At 31.3% G+C, this 23,311-nt stretch overlaps 2 protein-coding genes and 1 pseudogene across 2 annotated transcripts; all 3 read right to left on the bottom strand.

Moving 5' to 3' along the window:
• Positions 1-3,988: 3,988 nt before the first annotated feature.
• Positions 3,989-4,520, bottom strand: LOC123207639 (protein METHYLENE BLUE SENSITIVITY 1-like). Its single transcript, XM_044625102.1, has one exon. The coding sequence runs from the start codon at positions 4,413-4,415 to the stop codon at positions 4,101-4,103; it is 315 nt and encodes a 104-aa protein (XP_044481037.1). The 5' UTR covers positions 4,416-4,520; the 3' UTR covers positions 3,989-4,100.
• Positions 4,521-6,387: 1,867 nt separating this feature from the next.
• LOC123207600 (tyrosine-protein phosphatase DSP3-like) lies at positions 6,388-8,917 on the bottom strand. Its single transcript, XM_044625077.1, has 5 exons — positions 8,695-8,917; positions 8,459-8,552; positions 7,749-7,806; positions 7,583-7,626; positions 6,388-6,899 (listed from the first exon to the last, which is right to left on the bottom strand). The coding sequence occupies exons 1-5, from the start codon at positions 8,844-8,846 to the stop codon at positions 6,636-6,638; spliced, it is 612 nt and encodes a 203-aa protein (XP_044481012.1). The 5' UTR covers positions 8,847-8,917; the 3' UTR covers positions 6,388-6,635.
• A 5,732-nt stretch (positions 8,918-14,649) lies between these two features.
• LOC123209432 lies at positions 14,650-21,584 on the bottom strand (annotated as a pseudogene).
• Positions 21,585-23,311: the final 1,727 nt, after the last annotated feature.

The raw sequence follows: 23,311 nt of genomic DNA, 5'->3' as shown, positions 1-23,311 counted from the left end.
TCCAAATTTAGTGGCCAGTTAAGCTCTTAGGTGAAGCAGTAACTTACTGGAACTCTGGCGATAAAATTTCACAATTTGAGGGTTTTTTATTTTTTTTTAATGATTTGTATCAAATTATCCTATTGCATATGTAAGTATTAAATAATAAAATTATATGGATATATTTGTGGTATATAATTTGAATATATAAATAATATATTATAATATGATTAAATGAGTTTAAATTAAAAATAAAATAATATTTAATTATATAATAACACATTATTTATGTATTTAAATTATATAAATAATATATATACATTTTTTTTTTAAATTTTAATAATGAAAATATCAGACAATCAAATAGCACATAAAATCAACAAATAAGTAAATTGTGATTTAGAAGATGGATTTGGCCCAAGATGGGGCCCAAAACATTGAGCAATCCAACAGTTTATTATGAGCTAGCTCACAATATTTTGGATCAAGCATGAGTTTGCCAGCCAGTCCATCCACAAACCGAGTCACTTGAAGCTCAAATAAGGTTGGAATCGACCAAGCTCGCATATGAGTTTAGAGTTCATATCAAATAAGGTGAGTTCAAATTTTGAAATGGCCAAACGACTATTTCCCACCCAAGGTATGCTGAACTGTCAAGTTTCCACTCTTTAACTATGGAAACACCAAATACCCACCTACGGCCAGTTAAATCTAACAAAACTCTAACGGTGGTAAATTTAATCTTATTTTTCCCTCTAAAAGTTTTAAAACTAACATTTTTTCGCTAAACTAAATTTGAAAAGATCGCATTTCCCCCCCTAGGGTTTATTTCCAAACCCTTTCACTTTCTCTGGCGCCATCGCCGACCGTCTTCCCCTCTTGACGGTTTCTCTTCTATCGACGACCCTCCTCAACTCCACCTCAACCCATCAGACGCAGAGAGACATCATCTAAGAAGAGAAATCGTCTTTCCAGATGAAGATGACTCGTCTTCCCAGACGACGACGAGTCGTCTCGTCTTCTTCTGGGAAGACGACGACAACAGGGAAGACGAACTTCGTCTTCCATGGCTTCTCCGACGCCGATCGGACTTCCAAATGGGAGAAAAGATATCGTCAGAAGGAGAGGATGCTTCGGGATGGAGAGGTCGTCGACAATGGAGCCGGATATGTTGTCAGAGATTTCAAAACGAAACCCTAAGGTGAAACTGCGATTTTTTAAAACTTAGGCTGGGGGAAAATTTTAGTGTTTAAAGTTTAAGGGGGCAAAAGTAGGTTCTATTTTAGTTTATTTTTAATATTATAGAAAAAATGACCATTTTACCCTTACCACCATTAAGGTTTTGTTAGATTTAACCGGTCATAGGTGGATATTTGGTGTTTCCATAATTAAAGGGTGAAAACTTGACATTTCAGCATACCTTGGGTGGGAAATAGTCGTTTGGCCTTTTGAAATTAAGATTAGACTGGTTGGTTCAACCAGTTGGGTTAAGACCCATTGACAACTATTGTTTTGGATGACAATCAAATGGCTTAAACCATTATACCATATTGAACGAGGATTCAACCGAAAAACTTGTGTCAGGTCATAGGTGAATCACCATTCAAATCTAGATAAATTATACACAAATTATATGAAATAAAGAGGCATGGGAGATTGCTATTTTCTAATAGAAAATATACGTTGGGAAGACATTAAAGCACTTGAACAAGAGCTTACTGCGTATTCTATCCATTTACTCAATAGATGAAGGCTTCCTCAGTTTCCAAATCAACAGTCCATTCACCCACTTCGAATTACTCTCCAAAAGTCCTCAATCGTAATTCAAAAGGTCTAATAAGACTAGGTATCACCATAAACAAAACTTCCAACTTTGACTGCATCCACTCACCACACTAACCTAAAACTTAGGATGGATACGAACTGAACCTAACTGAACTTGAACTCAACTCAATTTACGAGTTGTTTTCTTGAATTTGAGCTTGTCAAACTTCCCTCAAAGTTATTTAAGTTCAACTCACTTGTGAAAAGCTAAGCTTAAGTTCAAGTCAAGTCAAGCCAAGCTTTGAGCTTGGCTCAATAATATAGTCGAACAAAATAATTAAAACAATGTCATTTAAATGCATATTAGTTAAAATAACATCATTTTAGTTTATTTATATCGAATTTTTCTTTGTGAGTTTAACGAATCGAATACCCCTTAAAACTTGAGTTTAAGCTTCAGTTTACTTAAGCCAAGCTTGGTTTAGATTCGTTCAAACTAAGTTTATTTTAAGTTCAAACAAACTTAACTCAAATCCAACTCTACCTAAAACAATTGGCACTCACTGCCAATTCAGAAAACAAGAGAAAATCATGTTGAAAAAGAAAACTCAGTAGCAAAAGGATCCTGAGGGTTTCCAGAAGCAATGTGCTGAGCAAATTTGCAGCAAAGAATCACCTAATGTACATTTTCATTTAACCTTTTCAAATTTGTATCAAAGAGAGCATCATACAACACTCAGAGGATAGAAAACCTTGCATGAATGACATGAACACAAAAACCAAAAAACAGAGCAGCTGATAATGTCATTAATATAGCCATCAAAGCAATTAAGATTGATATACCAACAAGTACAAACATGTCTAAACATAAGAACTGAAAAACCCCATGACATCAATTAAAATGTGTGCATTAAACACTTAAACACAACCATGGAGGACAAGCGAGTTCATTTGCAAATTGAACATGTGTGTGCAGCAGCGAAGGTATGCAGGACCAACATACACTGTAAACAAAGAGTATCATTCTATGTGCTTTTTCAACTAGCCTTTCCCAAGTTTATGAGAAATAAACGAAAGAATCATACAATGTAAATGAAGATAAAAACCGCATTGCACAGCTCATAAACATCCTAGTCCAAATAACCCAATCCATTGTCAAGATATTGTCAACTTTAGAGGCACAGTTTATCATTGTTTTGTTTTAAAAGCTTCGCAACTCAAAACATGTCTATACAGTTTAAGGGTTAAAATGTTATTTAATGAGTTTTGTCTTAACATCTCCAAACGATATGGGATATCCATACATACCTAACATCTCTCTCGTACTTTACTAATGTATAATTTGCCTAAGGATGTTACAGTTAATAATTTAAACTCATAACACTTCTAACGCATCAAATAAACTGATTCTTCCAGTTAAAAATATTACTGTCACTGCCACCACCGCCACCATCATCAACAATATACATTCATCCATGGACACGGTAACCGGTAATCTAAACAATCACTAAATTAAAATCTCACCAATGTATGAATTAAAAAACTTTCATTTAACACTTCAAGCACAACCAACAAACAATAGTATTACACATAACAACATGAACGTAACACCATCACCACCGTTACACATTTATTCATTGATAGCATAACAGTTCATAAGATCACTAATTTAAGGGTCATATCAATAAAGACCATTATCCTAGCAACCCAAAAAAACACATCCAAATGATCATTAAAGCTAAAACCCCACCAACATTTGAATTATCAAACCATGCAATTTAACATTTCTAACACAACCAACAATCACAGCCAAGACTTAATGAATTAAATTCACACCACCAATACACTAACATTCATTGATAGTGTAACAACTCACAACATCAAAAATCTAGACATCACAACAATTAATATCACTACCCCAACAATTCAAACACATAAAACATCACTTAACTGAATCCCAATGAACATATCAATGTATTTAACACTTATAACATAACCCACATAGTCTTATCACCACCACAGCCCATGGACGATAAAGCTAACCTATTCATTAATTGATTGTATAACTAATTGTCTAACACGAAGGCACTAATTAATTAGTTCAGCTCAGGAGAAACTATTGAAGTTAAAAAAATTATTAAACCCAAACCATAAACTAAACTAAAACCCACCAACATATAATCAATAAGCATAAATTTAACACTTTTATCACAACAATCAAACGTTGTCTAATCATCATAACCACCATCTTTTTCTTCATCATCAAATAATATACACTCATTCATTATCATCACAGCTAAAAACCCACCACCAACAACACGAAATTTAAGCAATCCACATCCTATTCGTGATCTCTTTCACTTCTTGAGGCTCCCTCGGACACCTGGCTTAGGTTTCGAAGTACTCGGCACCGAGGCGGCGTGAAGATTAACAAGCTTTTCTTCTTCAAAGGGGATCTTCGGGTGACGGGAATCGTGATGTATCTGCATAGACTTGATATCAGGCGCCTTCGTTTTGCAGTGAGGGCATTCGAACTTGGCGTGCCCTCCCTTCTCAACAGCTGTCCTATCAGCCAGACCCGCCTTGCCCCCGCCGCGGTTGGTGGTGGCCGCATCCACCTTCATGGCTATCTCCTTCGCCGTGTGCTTCTTGGGCTTCGCCTTGCCGGTCATGATGATGATCGGAGTTTATCGGCTGAATGAAGAGAGAATGTGATATTTATTTACGAATAAACCCTAATTTATAAATAAAATAGATGGACAGATAGACTGTCTCTCTCTCTCTCTATTTTAGGCAATTTATAATATACGCATATAGGTGTATATTATTATTTAGTTTAAAATATTATCTCTATCTATAAAATTATATATAAAAAATAAATATATATAATTTCATTGATATACAAAATATAATAAGTTATTTTGTTTTAGTTGTCAAATTAATTAGTTAATCTCTTCAATAATAAAGTTTAGTCATTTTAATGAATTTTCTCTTAAATAATTAAAAAAAACAAGTTTCATACCTTTAATAAAAAAAATATATGATTGTTTAGTATATTTAAGTATTATTAATCTTAAATTTATCATTTTAAAATTATTTCGATATAAATTTAATAAAGTAATAAATTTTTTACTTTGATTAAATCATTCATGTAAACTGTGATTTTCCATAATCAATAAAATGAATGATAAAATGTTGAATTAATAATAAAAAATAGAAATTTGAAAAAAAAAAAGAAATTGCTAGGGATTTTGGATTTTGGAAGAAAATGAATACTTGTGTTGGATTTCGTATATTTTATATAAATCAACATTATTTTATATTTTATAAAAACGATGTTATTTTATCTTTTATAAAAAAATAAAAAATACTAAAATATATAATATAATTGTTTAATACTATAAAAATATAAAATATGTGTTTTATATGTTCAATCCAAATTCTGAGGATAGAAAATATTATTAAAATAGTAAAATATCGTAAACAGGTATAAAATACCTCTAATATGCATATTTACTAATTAGATTAGGGTATATATTTAGGGGAAAATTGTTTAGGCTTATCAATTTGAGCAATACTACATAACGAACCTCACTAACTTATCCCCCACAATATCATATAATATCAATGACATCAACCATACATATGCTACCACGACAGTTTGTGTAGATAAATTAGTATAATTTGTTTATAAACGTAGTTTCATTCTTTGGAAAGTTTCATGAAAGAATAATACTATATGTATAAGCAAATTTAACAAATTTATTTATACAAGATAAGATAGTAGCATCTGATTGAGTGATTTTGAAGCGAGAAAAAAAATAAACAATTACATCATTATATTATAAATTGTCACTTTAGTTTAAATAATTTGTTTGTACACAGATTTATTATCCATGAAAACTACAATGAGCTTATAATAAGTAAATTACCAATAATCTTATAAAAATTTCTCTTTTGCTATTATATATCTAAGGTGAATTCAAATTAAGTTAAGTCTAAACAAAGATCAATTTGGCCTCAACTCAAATCCAAAATATTGGTTCAATTGAAATCCCATGACTAATCTAATTTGAGTGAACGATCTAATAATTTTAACATTAGATTGTGTTGAATTGTAATTTAATAGGAGCAACTACGTCAATTTACAATTCAATCACCACTTTTACCAAGATTTAAAGTCATGTTGACATCAACATGTTTTTTAGCGAATGCTAGAACTCGAATTTGTTGGATGTATTGTGTTCACTCAAACCACAAGTTTCATTTGTAATATAATGTAAATAAATATATATTTAAATAGTATTATGATGCAAGCGATCCAATCGATCAAACTGAAAAAGACCTTAACCAACCCTTTGACCAGCGACCGGTATAAGGCTCGGCCCGGTTATTTAAAGATTGTTTGATTCTATATTTTCCGCCTTGATCCAATTCCAATGATTCTCAAAATCTATTCCAATGCCTGACATAATTTGAAGACTACAGGAAAAAAAAATTAATTATCGGTAATAATAATAAGAATAATAATGAAATTATATAGACTTTTAATAAATATCAATTTAAATATATCATTAAGTGATTAAATAATGAGGTTCGAGTACCAAATTTAATTTACAATAATGGATAGAAAGAGAAAGAAAGTCTTGGAACTTTTTCTCATTTATATATTACTATAACCAAACTACACAGAAGATTTGAGACTGATATATGACAGTTATGAAACAATTAAAAAAAATGGAGGAATTTAAATCTTTTTATATTCTTTGAACAGAAGCTATATAAAAACAACCTAAAACTCTGCTAGCCGGTAACTATGCTGTCGGCCAAAAGGATTATGTAACAAATATGGGTGTAGAAGAACCAAAAACTATAAGGTTGTTGAAAGCCACCTATATCGAAGTGACTCGGGGTTTCGAGTAAGAGAAGCTTTCTTCCCCGTAAAGTAACCGTCTCTTCTTCGAACCATAACCTTGGTACTGATAGATAACGCTGTAAAGGCACTGCCTCAAGCTCTTGATGTCAAATGTCTCAATGAACTCTAGATCTGTAATCCTGGATTTCCTTCCAGCAAAACGCTGGTACTCCTCAAACACAGAAGATAAGACCCAGTTTTGCAGTTTTCTCAAGCAGCCAACAAGGCAACCCGTCCGATGCTGGAGTAAAGCAGAAAATAGAATATGAGAATTGCTTCATATAATGTTGAAGTTAAATAATTGACATGCTTATTGGTTGAACCAGAAATTCATTCAGATAGTTTGTGGTGCAAACAAATGAAGCACAGAGAAAGTTTATAGTTCTGATGAAATTCAAATGTTTATACACAGATAATCCTAACTTCAAAAATGTTTATAGTTCTGAACAATGAACTAATCACCTTTCCTTGTACAATTTTTGAAGGGGCATTGGCTATTGATTCAAAACTACATGTTTCAGTAAAGTTCCATAGGCAGCACAAAGAAAAGATGATATAAATGCCGAAGAAAGTGTTCTTTCAAAATAAAATTAGACAATTAAAAGCATAATAAACCATCAACTAACAGCAACTAGAGATAGTGAATGAAATTTCAGAAATAATATGTAGATGATTTAGAGCCCATTCAGAAATAATAAAAAATGCAGGAACAACTTGTTTCTAAATCCATAATAAAGATCATTAATATCAATCAGCAACAAACAGATGAAAACATGAACTTAGACAACAGGTGTGCCTCAACATGCTTCAATCAGAATGGACTATTTCACACGATGCATCAGTCGTTCACACAAACCAAAATGCAAAACCCTTTGATTATTGAAAACACTAAAAAGAAGGAGAGAAGAGCCTTAGCTATAATACCTTTCCACGGTTGCAATGTATCAAAACTGGATGATTTCTCACATCTGCAAAAGCCAACAAATATATATATACATAAGTCAGCTGCAAGAGAAATGGCACAAGAAGACGGCACAATATTACAGTCTAAACTTAGATTAAAAAAAATCATATTAGTTTAATTCAATACCAATTAAAATTTTCAAAGCAGCCATGATAGTATCCCCGGGAACAGATACAGGGGGATCCTGCAGATGCATATTTGAATATCAGCAAGACAAAAAATAGTGACCAACTTACTACACATGCACCACAATAAGTTTTACATTGCAAGTTAGAACATATAACCACTAATTACACTAAGCAAAAATAAAATTCCAACTACACTTATCAAGAGCATGAAATAAATTAAAAAAATTGTAATGTCAAGTTTTCAACATTGTCCATCCAACCCGACTACTCTCTCATTCATGGTAACATTACCCCATGTGAACCATCCAATCAAAACCCCCACAAAATAATCCCATTGAATTTCGGCCGGTCAAGTTTGAATCAGCTTGAAAAAGTGGAGCTCCCCAAGCTTGAGCGGCAACTGAGCTCAAGCCAGTGCAATTCGAATCCGATTCTACACCCACCAAACAAGACTTCCTCACTAAGGTTCTCTCCGCACATTCATCCACCAGAAAATCCTCCACAACCTTTTGTACGATTTTCAACCAAATTTTATCTTTTTTCCAAAATAATTAAATCCAAATTCTTCAAAAACAATTAACTCAAATTTTTTCGCATCAATTGGACACGCCAAGTTACAATTACCAAGAAGCTATCTATTGCAGATTTTTCGTAGTTCAGGCATAAAATAAAATAAAATAAAAAACAACAAAAATAGAAAAAGGGTACCGCTTTGCCTTCAATTCCAAACTGAAAAAGTTGAATATTCTGAGCTGCAAGAAACTTCAAATTCTCTTCAGGGTAAGGCTCCGGGCACAAATATCTGCTCACATTTATAATTTTCATCAATAATTAATCGAAATTAAAACCCAAATTATCCATAATTGAATTAATCATCATTGTTAATATATAATTTAATAAAAAAATAAAAAAACTGAGAATTCAAAAATGAAGAAAAGACTCACACAATGGATCGAAGATTAAGGGTTTTCAAGAACCCGAAATTGTCCGGTCCCGGGAACCCGGATCGGTAAATGCCGTCCTCAACCATTGAGAAATTGGTCGGCGTAACCAACACGTCGTCTTTCTGGTGCTCTCCATCTACAATCAAACACATCGTTTCGTTCGTTGTTCTTGTTAAAAAATTTTCTCTTAAAAGAGTTTCAAAGTCTGGGCCAAGTAACGGAGAATTTAAAAGAGAGGGAAAGACACAGGGAGAAGGAGAGTGAAAGCTCAAAACGGCGGCGTTTCGAACAAGACTGTTAGGATTCTCATTCTGGGTGGGTCCGAATCCGAAACTAAAATGTAACCGCATGATGGGAACCGGGGACGAGCTTGTAAAATAAAAGTTTTCTGGATAATATTTTTTATTTTTATTTTTATTAATTTTACTTCTAATCAAATTTCAATATTAATTTAATAACGATTATGAATGTATAATTTTTTAAATGTGCTTGTATAATTTTAAAAACTTTTTTGTAACTCATAATTTTAAAAACTTTGCGTAAATACAATTAAATTAATTCAAATTTGAATCAAGTATTATTTAATTTAGTTCAATTTGATTGTAACTTTACAATTAAATGGTATTTTTGCATGACTCATCTCAAATACGGGATTTTATATGTAAAAACTTACATAATTTTCATGTATACATACGTATTTTTAACATTGGAATCACATTTTAGCTTTGGGTATTTGTGATTTTAGTATTTGTGAAGTTATCACTCGAAGGCTCACTATTTGTCCGCTTATTAAAATTACAAAAACGTTGCCGTTTAAGATTTATCATTGGTCAAACAAATTAAGACGAGTTCAAACAAATTAATTGTTGGTATTTTGAAGAGTGGGCGGCTTGACAATGAAAGGGGGAAGTATTTAGACCAGAAATGTTTTAAAAAAAAACAAAAGGTGTAAAAGGAGGAGAAATAATTGAACTAGTCAAAGTCATAATAAAAATATTCATGGTTTTAAAATTCAGATCAAACTAATGGTACGATTAGTATGTGTCAAAACAAAAACGAGTTTTAACTATTTAATTAGATTGATTTATAGTTAAACTGAATGAATTATGTTATGAGAATGAAGAGACTGATTGTCAAGGCTAAATCAAGTTTTAGTCACTATATCAAATTCACCTGAGGTTTAATTGAGTGAATCGTGCCTTAAGGGTGAACACACTCGAAACTAAGACCGAGTTGTTTGGAGGCATAGACATTATTATGCTAGAAATATTTATCGTTCAATATTATTCAAAAAATATATTCAATAACCTTTTTAAAAATTTTAATTACATCATATTGATTTCACTTATAGAGTTGGATACAAATCAAATCAAGCTTGAACATCTTGTGACCTGAGTTAAGCTAATATGAAAAATGACTCGACTGAAGTTTGTTGAGTCAAAGTTCAAAGTAACTCAAGTTCAGTTCGATCCTTAAGTTTAAAGCTTGATTTAACTTTATAGTTTAAATTTGAGATTCAAATTTGTGGTTTGAGTTCTCAATATATTAATAATATGACATTATTTTTATCCAATTATATATAAAACGATATTATTTTGATAAATATTTAGTCAAATTTAAACTGAATAAAGTCATTCATTTGACTTATGAGTCAAACCTAACAAAACTCCTTCATCTAGAGTTTGACTCAATATAAAAAACGACCAAACTCTTTTAATTTGAGTTCAATTCAAGTTTGATCTAATTAAATTTAAATCAAATCAAATTAACTTTTGAAATGGGTCTAATTCTATTCACCAACCCATCTGGATCAATTAGACCAATCATACCAATTGACTCGCGAACCGGTCATTTGATCCTGTCAAAGCTGAGGTATGAAAACATTTGTAATACTAGGCCTCAATTCCAAGTGGGGAATGTGAATGTTCTTTGAATTCTTTCTTATTGACTAGTGTGTTGTCTCTTTCAATCACCTTTTGCTTTTATATGAATAGCACATCAAAGTTGAATTCTTTTCATCTTACGAAATATTGCCTTGGGATATTTTATTATCGAGCTTACAAGAAGCTTCCTAATTGGCTATAAATTATCGAAGTAGAGCTGTGGAGGTGTCAAATGGGACCAATATGGGAGCATATTTGGCTTAAAGGTCCATTTTAAAATTATTTTGTCGGTATTTTGTCTGTTTTCGAATGTTAAGAATTATTATTAATCTCCATCCCCACGCATGGGTTATGGTTAATGTTTTGAAAATCAGATTGAATCTTAAGATAGTCAAAAGAATAATTTAAGTCGAATATAATTTAATTAATTAAATTAATAATTGAGTCAGACTGTTCAAAAGTTAGAATAGCAACACATGGAGAGATATTAAAATATTATTTTTTTAATTAAAATAATTAAACTTTGTTTTTTCTATTAAAGAGATTGAACTCTCAATTTTTTTTATTGAATAAACCAAACTTTCAGATTTTTCTATAGAATAGATCAGATTTTCAGTATTTTCAGATTTTATCCTGTTTTGTTATGAAACTAAGTAATTTAGTTTGGTATATTCAATATAAAATAGTAAAAATTAAATATAAGAGTACACATTTCCTTAAGTGTAACAATCATAGATTGTTAGACTCATCGTTTAGCTGAGTGGTTGAGAATTCTAATTCCTGAAACTTTGACTACATTAAATTAAAATTAATTTTCTTATTTACAGAAATCTTAGACTCCAAGACATCGAGTTTAATTAAATTTGATTTTTTTTCTAAAACACAATAAATTTGTAAAACTCTTTATTACTTTAATTAAACCCAAAACAGGTAATAATTTAAAATATTACTTAATTTTAAATTATTTAATTATATAATAATATATTATTTAAATATTTAATTTGATATTTAAAATTAAGTACACATAATTATATTAATAAAAGATCTCTATATAAAAAATTAGCGATATTATGTATATATATTTTTAAGTATTTAATTATATGATGATATATTATTTATATATTAAAAATATGTATCTATAATTTTAGTAAAAAGTTGTTGAAAGCCCAAAAGAAACGCCAACCAGAAAGAGCAAAAATTGTTGGATAAGGGATAAGATTTGGTCACATGTCTCATACCAAGGCAAGAATTGCTTTTGTATGACATGTTAACCATGCGTGCACTCCACAAACTCTCTTTTAGACCCATTTTATTTAGGTGTGTTATCTCATGTCACATATGGTCGGGGGTGGTTTCAAATCGAATTGGGTTAAAAGTAAGTTCAATTTTGACTCAAATCCTTAGTCTACCTCTTGAACTTGTTTAAATTGGTGTAAAATATCATCGAAAACTTATTTACAAAATAAATAGTATTGTTGACATGATAAACGATATTAACACGAAAAGTAAATAAATTAATCTTGAATCAAATTATCAAACATTCAAGTCAAACAATAGATTCATGTCAAGATGACTTGGCTCGAATACTCACCCCGACGTATAATGTCAAATTATTATATTATCTTTTAATTATATAATTTGCAAAGTTATGACATATGGGTATTTATCATTCATAAAATGTTAATAAAAATATGGATAATCAATTCGAGATTGATAGATTGAGGTTTAATTCAGTTTAAAAAAACATTCAACTTTGAATTCAATTTGAATTAGCGTATTTATAAAAAAGTTAGTTCAATCTTTAGTTTGAACTTAATTTGTCTGATTCGAGTTTGAATTTAAACTCAAATAACTCGAATAAGATCAAATCCTAGTGTTCAAGCATATAAAATAATTTTTTATTTAACTTTATAATAACCTCATAATAAAGTAGTATGAATTCAAAAACAAGAGGTTGCCTTTATGGGCGGCTAGCAAATTGCACTTTTTTTGGGGCAAAATTGACTGAAGAGTCAAGCTTGGTTGCACACCTGTGTGCTTACTACTTGACCACTCAAAACCATTTTATCTCTTTCAAGAAATGCCCTAGCCTCCCTTTGACCACTTTCATGATAACTTTGTTTAATTAGTAACAAATTAGCTTCATGTCAATTGATTTTAATAAACTTTCTCGTTTGTATAAAGGGTTGGATTTAAACTGAGTTGTTCAAATTCAAATAGTATAAATTGAATTTGTGTTTAAAATTGAGTTGGCTTTCATAAGCAAGCAAAGTTCAAGTTAGTTTGAATCACATCTAATTAAATTGTTTTCAAGAATAGTTTAAGTTTTAATTCGAGAACTAATATTAAGTTAGACATTATTCAAGCTTAGGCGAATCAAATTGTTGTCTATACATCGTTTTCTGTCTTTTGATTAAATTGATTTTTTTTTTGGTTATTGAGAATAAATTTATATTAATAATGCTATTAATCTACTTGAATTTGACTACAAAATCAATTGAACGAGTCAAGTTCAAGTTAAGAATTGAGTTCATTTTCATAGACGAGTTGAGTTCGAATTGACTTCAAAATTGAATTGTTTTTAAACTCAATTTGTTGATTTTGAACAGACTCTTTTGAATTCAAATCGATCTCAAACTAGATCTTATTCAAATTTGACTTGGATCAAATTCATCCCTAGTTGTAATTATGTTTTCTTTAGTAATATATAATATCATTTTGTAACATTTATCTTATACAATAATTATGGTAGAATCGTGTATAATATCATACGATTCTTTTTTCTTATAAAGATAAAGTTGAAATAATAGTAAAATAGAGTATTCAATTGGCACATTATCGTCTTAGGAAATATCATAAAAACCTCAAAGTTTTAAAATCTCTCAAATATACTTCTAACACATCATCATTTCTCAAAAAATTTGTATAAATCTGAATCTATGTCGTATTATATAATAAATATTATGTATCATAGGATACTAATAACCTTGATAATAATCAAAATAAAATCTCGATAATGTTAATGATTTGATATGATGACACATACATAGAATACTATGGGGCATGTAACTTTCTTCTCTACGTTTCAATTATGTTACAGCCAATGGGCTAAGCCCATTGACTACTGGTAAGCCCAATTTTCGAAATTGGGCCACCTCTTAGGCTTCTAAGGGCCTGTTTGATTTTGAGCGTTTGCATATAGAATTTTATATAACATATGAATGTATCCAATTATCTTTTTTTTTTTAATTAAAGAAATTAATTTTTTTTATTAAAAGAATATAAATTTTAGATTTTTCTATAAAAAAGATGAAAATTTAAATATTTCATATTACAGATATTGAACAAATACAATTAGGATGGCTTGTTTCATTTTTTTTTTTGAAAGCAATTTGATTAATTTGATACCCTTTAATAAAAATTAGTAAAAATTTAATTTTTTTTAATAAAATTAATTAAAAAAATTGAAATTGTAACCTCTTTAAGTAGAAAAAAGTCGTCCCTTTAATAGAATAAAATAATTAGAGAAACCACTAAAACCCCTCTATCAAAGGTGTTATATATATATATATATATATATATATATATATATATATATATATATGTATGTATGTATGTATATGTATGTATATGGGGACATTTACATAAAAAAATTAATGCATAAAAATAAATACAATTTAGTAAAAACAATTCATGAATACCTCTAAAGTTTATTCACTTCAATTATTGCATATTAATACAACTATTCGTATCGGGACCCAATTTTGACTATTCAATCAAGTATACAGATAATATGTCATCATATAATTCAATGTTTTTGAATTAAGAATAAAATTACACCTAATCATATGATGATGAGACATCATTTAAATACTACTCATTTCAATACTCAAAACTAGGTGTAGATACTATTACTAATTTTTTAATTGTTTTTACTGTCTGTAAGTACTAATTTATTAATCATACTTAGTACTTGATCAAATAAGGTCTAATTTGAGAGTGCCTTGAATGATTCAATTTCTATCTTTTACAACAATTCATTTACAAAAAAACATTGTAGTTTTCCATAAAGTTAAACTACAAATTAAATGAAAACTTAAATTTCTATATCAAAATATAAACTCAAACATTTTCCAATCTGATGTGGTGTACCTAGGATTTAACTTGATCCATAGGTGTAAAAAGAATAGTATGCAATCACCATTTCCACTCTGCTGGATTGCAACAAGCTGGAAAATCTATTTGAGTCAATCCAGACATTCGAGATAACTTCGTTTACTTACCAGTAATCTCTACATGAGCAACGGCCATGCGTGAAATGGTGAAACCGATGAATGTCTCTAACAATAATTTCCCTACCTAAGAGCTGAGAAGTGTACTTGATGAAGTTATGACAATCAGCGCAGATTCGCAGGTTTTTCATTACTCGAATTGGTGTTGCACCTGTTGTGCTAATGATGCCATATGCAACTGCAAGTTTTTCGCTGTGGAAACCAACCAGCATTTCGCGTTGTTCTTCCTCGACATCCTGCATTACCATTTCGACATCACTCAAGTACCCAATTTCCTTCAATCTCCCAATAAGTTTCTCCAAGTATGAATATATCTCAGCGTCCTGTGGATGTGATCTATCTCCCATGACAAAAGAATGGACCTGATTTTTTAGCTGGATCCAAGATTGGCCAGGGTATTTCGTAATTCTTCTCCGTTGCATCAGCCTTCTTAAATTTTCTGACTCTTGCCATCTATGTTCACTGGCAAAAGTGTTCGATAGTAAAACGTAAGGACTTGGATTATACGGTTCAAGTTGAAGTAATTTTTCTGAAACCCACTTCCCTATCGCAACGTTTTTGTGTAGTCGACAAGAAGATAGAAATGACCTCCATACTGCAGATAGATGGGCGAGATTGTTCTTATAAATGAACTCCTTTGACTCAATCAGGCGACCAGCGCGTCCATAAAGATCAACCATGCAAGTGTAATGTTCAAGGCCAGGCTTTATGCCGTAAACTTCTTTCATCAACTCAAAGTATTTGCAGCCTTCTTCAAGCAACCCAGAATGGCTGCAAGCAGTTAAAATCCCGACAAAAGTAACCTCATTCGGAGTTATTCCTTCCTTGATCATTTTTTCAAAAAGCTGAACAGCTTCCCTCCCTTGTCCATGAAAAGCATAGCCAGATATCATCGATGTCCATTGCACAACATTCAGATTCTCTGTTTGCTTGAAAATCATCTGAACATCAGGCAAGCTTCCACATTTAGCATACATGTCAATTAAAGAGGAACTCAAATGAGCATCAATTTTGTGTCCAGCTTTCATACTATGGGCATGGATCTGTCTACCAAGCTCCAAAATCCCAGCGTTAGCACAAGCTGAAACAATACTTGTGAGGGTGAATTTGTCAACTTCTACATGTTCACAAACCATAGAGGTAAACAATTTGAATGCGTTTTCATAATCACCATTATGCACATAACCAGAAACCATTGAGCTCCATGAAACTACTTCTGCCTTGCCAGAAGTCATGGAATTTCGTATTCTCACCGACTCCGTGTATGTTTTTCCAAAAACAAAAGATGCCTTGTCCATCTCCCCGCATTTGCAATACATATCAATGAGTGAATTCCTTATAAACCCATCCTCTTGAACACCCAATCGTAGAACGCGGCCATGAATCTGTCTTCCAAGTTCCACATTACATAAAGCAGAAACCAAATTCAATGCAATCGAAAAAGTCATTTTATTGAAGGACAGTCCACTATTAATCATCCAACTCAGTACCTCCACTGCAGTTCTTTCGAACCCTTTCTTCATTAAACCATTTATGATTGTATTCCAACTCACAACATCTTTTTCAGGCAACCTTTCAAACAAATTAACAGACCTTTCCACATCTCCAATATGCAAATAGGCACCAATCATAATATTCCATGACACACTATCCTTATCTTCCATCCGTTCAAACAATCCTTTTGCATACTCAAATGCCTGACATTTCACATACAAATCAAGCACAGAATTCTCCAATACAATATCCAAATCAACCTCATTCCTCAAAATCCATCCGTGAACCTCCTTCCCCAGCCTCACCTCACACAAACTAGAACAACACTTCAAAACACAAGATAACGTAAATTTATTCGCGCAAACACCATCTGCTTGCATCTCTCTAAACAAATCCAGGACCCTATTACCACATCCACCACGCAAAAACCCAGATAAAAGAACAGTCCAAGCGTGAACATCTCTGTCAGGCATTTCCTCAAACACCTTGTGCACACACACTAAATTTTGAACCTTCACATAGAGGCCCAAAAGATGAATACCCACTTGCAAAGCTTGGAAAGATCCAGTTTTGATCAAGTGGGCATGAAGCTTCTGGACCTGAGACTCATTTGTTTGATCATTATCCAATTGTAAAGAGGTGTAGTGGTGGTACTGAAATTGAATGTGATGAAGGGCAAATTTAAGAGGCTGTGTAAGATTTTTTGTGAGATGTTTTGGGAACTCATTGGCGCCAAAATACGTGGCTCCAAGACAAGCCCGTTTCATTTTATGAGATTTGGTAGTTAGTTTCTGTTACAAAGTTGATATTGTTGCCTTTTTTTTAAGTTTATAATAAATTAATAATTAAAAAGTTTCCGATTGGATGGTGAGAAAATGAGAAAGAAAACAAAAAAGAAAAAGATTAGTGTCTTTGGAAGGTAGGTTTCATGGCTAACAAATTAAGTTAGCATTAAATTTCATGACAGTATTATTCTTCTAAGTATTTACATTGGTTTTTCCTTTTTTTATAGCACAACCCAAAATTCATCAAATTGGTAGCCTCTACACCAATGTTTTCTTACCCGAATCTGAATCGGATGTAAACCCAGTCAAGTAAACCCAGTCAATAGAGCAGACAAAATTTTAACCGATCCCACCGATCAAACCAATGATTTTAATATGATATCAATAACATAATTAAAATTTTATTTTTATATTAAATTAAATTAATCCATCAGAAAATGAATTTGACTTATCAACAGATTTGTTACCAAACAAACAACCTTAAGATCAAGACTCACTGATCAATAATATTATATACAGTAATAATTAAATTACTAATGATAATAATTTTAAATTAAAAATAAAATATTATTAACCATATAATAATATATCATCCATAATATATAAATTAATATTCATGGTTGATGATATTTTCCTTCTAATATCTAATTAAGTTAAAACATTTTGAATAAAATTAGAACAAGAGTGTTTTTGAATTCCAATAATTACAAAATTTGAAAATAACAGTGATTTTGACGTTAACATATTTGGGTCTTATAAACAAAAAAAAGAACCAAAATAAAGTTTAAACAAATCTAGAGTCAACAATGGGTCATGTTGTGTCTAATTTGACATGGTCCACGGTGCCATGGTCTATGTCACCCCGCTTCGATGCTAAGGCCCGAGACACATCCATAGCACTGTGGACCATGTCTTCGTGTGCCTTTTGGCGTTTAACTTTTTAGTATGAAAAAAAAAAAAAACCTTTGAAATTTTAGTTACGCTTACAAAATAGAAGAGAAAATTTTTTTAAAAAAGGGCAAATTTTCAAGTAAAGAGCTTAGTTGATCTTAAAGAATCAGGTTAGCCTACAAGACTTGGTCACTCTCCTAGGGGAGGATAGAAATATGAAGACAAGGAAAAGCCCAGGAAGAGCAAGCCTCCAATGGTGGCCACTGTGCGCTGCGAGATCTTTGCTGCAAGCATGCTTCCTCCCACCACTGCTAATGATGTACAGATTGTGTGTCCAATCGTGGCGCCAACTGCAACTCCAATGGCATTTTTGTGTGTAGCCAACTGCAAAAACAGACATTATAGCTTAGCGAAGTAAAAAAAATACTGAAGTGTGTATGATATGGGATAATGGTATAAACTCCAGCATTCGGCAGAGATTCAAAAAACCTGTCTTGCTTTGGGGTAATGCAGCTCTATCTTAAACTGTAAAGTCTAATGGAATCGAGAAATATGTTTGGATTTATATTTAGGCTATTAGCTATATATGGCAGCCACATCATAGCAGCCAGCAAGTTACACAGATACTAAGTCAAGTTCAGGAGTAGAGAGCTACATCGAATTGGGGTAATAAAATATTTACTTACAGCAATTGTTGCTATCTGGCTCCGATCTCCCCACTCAGCTAAGAACGTCAAAATAAATGACTGTGGCAAAACAGATGCTTGGTTGAGATGATGAACAGAAGAGTAATGGTGAAAATATTTAAGAATGCCGCAAGCAGTATATTTGAAACATTTCACTGGTAAAAGCCAAAAAAAAAAACTTATCATCAACAATTTGAAAAGGTTGAATTTCATGCATCAGAAAGTTCATTCCCAGAACCTACCTCCAAAAATATTGGTGTACAAAATCTTGAGAAGAAACGGCGGAAGGTTGATTTCCCTTGCCCGCCCTCAAGTTTCTCCTCCACCTGCATTGATGAATGACAAGACGAGAAATGAATGTGAAAATAATACAAAATCTAAACGGTGAAGACCAAATAGCTAATAATCGAAACTTGTGTAACATCTTTATTTGTTATGACATCAGAAACAGTAGGGAAATGGTCAAAAATAACATATAAGATGGCAATCTTGAGATTCTGCAAGAAGAAAATGAGAATATACTTCTTCCATTTCCTTTTTCTGACTTGATTTTGGATCTGATTTCCAAGCTATGTAAAGTAACCGCATCCCGAAAATTGCATAAAGAACTGCATAAAAAAAGGAACAGGATAGATGGATTGTGTTAACTTTGTTTAATGCTCGAACAACTTACAATATCCAACAAGATAAAAATGAAATTACTTACCCAAAAAAAAAAAATGATAGAAATGAAATAGGATGAGATACTCTAATTTCAAAATGCAACGAAAGATTGAGAAATCTAATATCAAGACACATGATATATTAAAAATCAGATCCATAATCAAAATGCATTCTCGATTGAGTTCACTGTGTTAACAAAACTGAACCATTCTTATGAGAAAAAAATAAAACAAAAATGCAATTCACTAAGAACTAGTTGTTTTACAGGACTAGTTGAAGTTGTCTATGCCCTCAAAGTTTGTAGTTTCTTCTATGGCATCCGGCAACCTTTTCAATTAAGTCTAAAAATTGTTATATTGATTTTCAATGTGTCAAAAAAACTAGATTTACCCAAAAGCAAGGATAACAGTAAAAATACTGATACCAGTCAAAGACTTAACAAAGCCAAAATATAAAATTATGCATGCCAAAGATATGCACAAGAACAACAAAGAAAGGGTGAAGAAATGAGAAAGTGAAATTAAAGAGCTAGAGGTAACAGGGTAAAAAGAGGCAAGGAGTGGCCAAGTGAGGAAGAAAATAAAAATAAAGAAAAAATACCTGTAGCTGCTCTATTGGTATGCTTTCTTGATATCAAATTTGGCACAATCCTACCAAGTCCCGTAGAAAGCACCTAATTGACATGTACAACAACTTTAACCTCAATAACATCAAGTACAGGAGAAAGTGCACTTGCCAGAGCTTTTCATTGTTGTTGGAACCATTTCATTACAATGCCACACAAATGCATTGCATTATTAGAAACAACAATGAGCAAAGTCACAAAATGCAGTGAACATACTTTAATCAAACAAGAAGTATCAACTTACAGTCATAACAACCAGGGCACTAAGAGCACCAGACAAAACAGTTGACTTGGGATGTCGCATCGCCATCAGAGCTGCTATTATAAAAGTTTCATCTCCAATCTAGTAGCATATTTTTCAGCCAACCAAAACATTCATTAGAAAAATATTAGCAAACATAATTAAAATAAATTTTAAATTTTCCCACTAGATATATAACTATTGAAGGAAAACAAAATCGTCACCATGACATTAATAAGAATGCAATAAATAACTAATCATTGAATTACACATCAACAAACCTCGCTGACAAGAATCATAGAAAAACTTGCAACAAATGCATCAAATACTCCAAGACCGGAGTCGAGATGATAACCAATAGCAGTAATATCAGAGTCAACGTTGTTTCTGGCAATCTGCAAAAAAATGACAAAATAAATCTGCTACTCATTGACTTAAACGAACCCGATATACCATCTAAGTTTGTTCAATTTTCTTCATCAAACATAATAATTTGACCAACCTCTAGTGGGGTCAGTATAATCTATCAAAAGGTTCAAAATTCAATTTGTTTCTCTATATTCTCGTAAGTTTTCTCAGCTACCAAACAAGAAGTAACAAGCTTAAATTCCCATTCACCTCCCCGAAGTTCTATACGAAACTAAAAGCTCTTCCGTCTAATTAGACCAAACTTCTGAAAGGGTCGACTCAAAATCTATCCAAAGGCTTAGATTTCTCGCTCTCCCTACTTTCGCTCAAATATTCTCAGGAACCAAAGAATAAATAAACAGCAAACTTAACTCACCATGCCACGGCGGCCCAGATCTTTAACCGACCAAGTTAAATCTTCATTCTCCGTATCAACAAAAGCCTCCTGCAAAACCCACAACACATTAAAACAAAACACACACTCATGAAAAAAACAAAAATAAAAGACAACCAAAAAACCTGAGCAAAGATCGGAGAGAGAGCCAAAACTACGAAAAGGGCTACAAAGAGAAGGCGTTTAGTGCAGTTTGAACACAAACCCATGTCGAAAAACGAAGAAAAAAAGCGAGTTTCTCAGACACGGGGTGTTTGGCTGCCGAGAAAATTGGTGGGAAAATTGTGGTCTAATGAAATGAGATCCGGTGGTTAAATAAAGGACAAAAGAGTCAGAGAGATCCTGCTGAGATCTCTAAGGAAAGGCGTGAGATCGAAAAAGTTCACATATATAAAACTGAAAAAAAAGGGCACAAAATTCAAGAATTCTAATCACAGATGAAAAATTAAACAATTAGGAAGTCTCTGGTTCCGTAATCTTCCATCATCTATAAATTATTACCAAATTTCATAAAAATTTAATATTATAAACAATTAATTAAGCACTAAAATACCATCTTACATTAATTAAATCAAAACGTATAACAACACCAAAGCCTCTCAAACTCTAAATTTTTTTAAACGAGAGGCAAGAGATTTTATATATTAAAAAATATAATTTAAATTTATTTTATTAATATATTAAAATCATATTTTTTATTCATCTAATTAAATAATTATAAAATTGATTGAACTCAAAATTTAATTTATTTAATAAATTTAATTATAATTAATTTAAAATGAAGAACTTTGATTAAACTTTTTTTTATACAAAAAATTGAACTTACATCACAAAAATAGAATTAACCTCTAATATCATTAAGTGTTAATATGTGAATTTTGCTTTTTATTCCAAAATGATTTGTTGGATTATTTTGACTAACCCGGATATTAAATTGTTGATGTGAAAAAATATAAGTGGGGTTTGATCTGAATCAAATTGTCTTGATATCGAAAGTCAATTTAGTTTAATTTGAATTTATTTAATTTAAATTCGTATTAAGAGAGTTAACCTATTTTAAACCGAGTCAAATTTAAGTTAAAAAATATTTAGCGCGGTCTAACTCAAAAGTCAGGAGATGTTTTTATTTAATTCATTGATAGATATGAATTATATCAAATAATTATCAAAACAATATCGTTATATTTATTATTGAGTAAAATAATGTTATTTTATCAATGAATCACAAATTCAACCTATAAATTTAAATTATAAACTCAAATCAAATTAAATTTAATCCTTTTTTATTTGTATTGAACTTGAGATATCTTTAATTTTGACTTGATAAACTTAAGTTAAACTTAGATTAAATTATTTTTATTTAAACTAAACTTGGGCTAATGAGTATTCAAATTTGGTTTGATTTGTCCCTACCTATAATTGGAAATCTAACATGGATAAATTAAGGGTTGACATGGAATTTCAATTGGCAAATATCGATATTACCTCTTCCCTAGGGCTGGACTCAAACAGAGCTCGTTTAAGCTCGAGTTCGAAACGTGTCAACCCTAGCTGAGCTTGAGTTACTCGTCAAATTTTTTAATTAAAAATTTTGATATAAAACAATATTGTTTTGACTAATATGTATTAAAACGATGTCATTTTAATAACGAAAAATGAGTTGATTCGAATTTGAACCAAGTTCGAACTTAGCTTTTATGAGCTCAATGAACTCGAACTTGAATTCGAATTCAGCTATATATAAACCAAACGAAACTTAAGTTCAATTTGACTCGACTCTAGCGTTACTCTTTCTCAACAATTTCTACACATCTAATCAGTGTGAAAGTTTGATTACTTTAATATGACGCATTAATTACGTCCCAAAAAATGACGTATTAACAAGTTTGATTATTTTAATAATAAAATAAAAAAATTTATTTATTTAATAAGGAAGCTGAAAGTTTAATCATCTCATTATAATAGAAATAATAGTTTATCTTTATATTATTGTCATCTCAAATAAAAAAAGTGAAAAAAGAAAAAAATATATGCAATAAATTAAATAAACTAAAGTTGAACCAACTTAGTAATTAATCATTAATTAGTTCAACAAACAGGAATTAAAAATAAAAAAAAGGGAGCAGTTACTGTTGAGCAAATAAAAAAATCGCTTGGAAATAGTTAAAAAAGTAGCGGTTGTAAGAACCGGTCCGAATTCTGGTATCCGGTTCGACTTCACTCCAGTTTTCTCGCGTACACGCTCTCTCTACTCG

This window comes from Mangifera indica, chromosome 2 (genome assembly GCF_011075055.1).
Source record: "Mangifera indica cultivar Alphonso chromosome 2, CATAS_Mindica_2.1, whole genome shotgun sequence".
Taxonomy (NCBI): Eukaryota; Viridiplantae; Streptophyta; class Magnoliopsida; order Sapindales; family Anacardiaceae; genus Mangifera; species Mangifera indica.
Note: the sequence above shows the minus strand (reverse complement) of the source record. Positions and strands in the feature narration are given on the sequence as shown.

Excerpts from the sequence above, each read along its gene's own strand:
- LOC123207639 (XM_044625102.1), bottom strand. The coding sequence starts at position 4,415 with ATGACCGGCAAGGCGAAGCCCAAGAAGCACACGGCGAAGGAGATAGCC.
- LOC123207600 (XM_044625077.1), bottom strand. The coding sequence starts at position 8,846 with ATGTGTTTGATTGTAGATGGAGAGCACCAGAAAGACGACGTGTTGGTT. Across the intron at positions 7,807-8,458 it reads TTGGAATTGAAGGCAAAGCG|GATCCCCCTGTATCTGTTCC; the intron begins GTACCCTTTTTC and ends ATGCATCTGCAG. Across the intron at positions 7,627-7,748 it reads TGCTTTGAAAATTTTAATTG|ATGTGAGAAATCATCCAGTT; the intron begins GTATTGAATTAA and ends TGGCTTTTGCAG.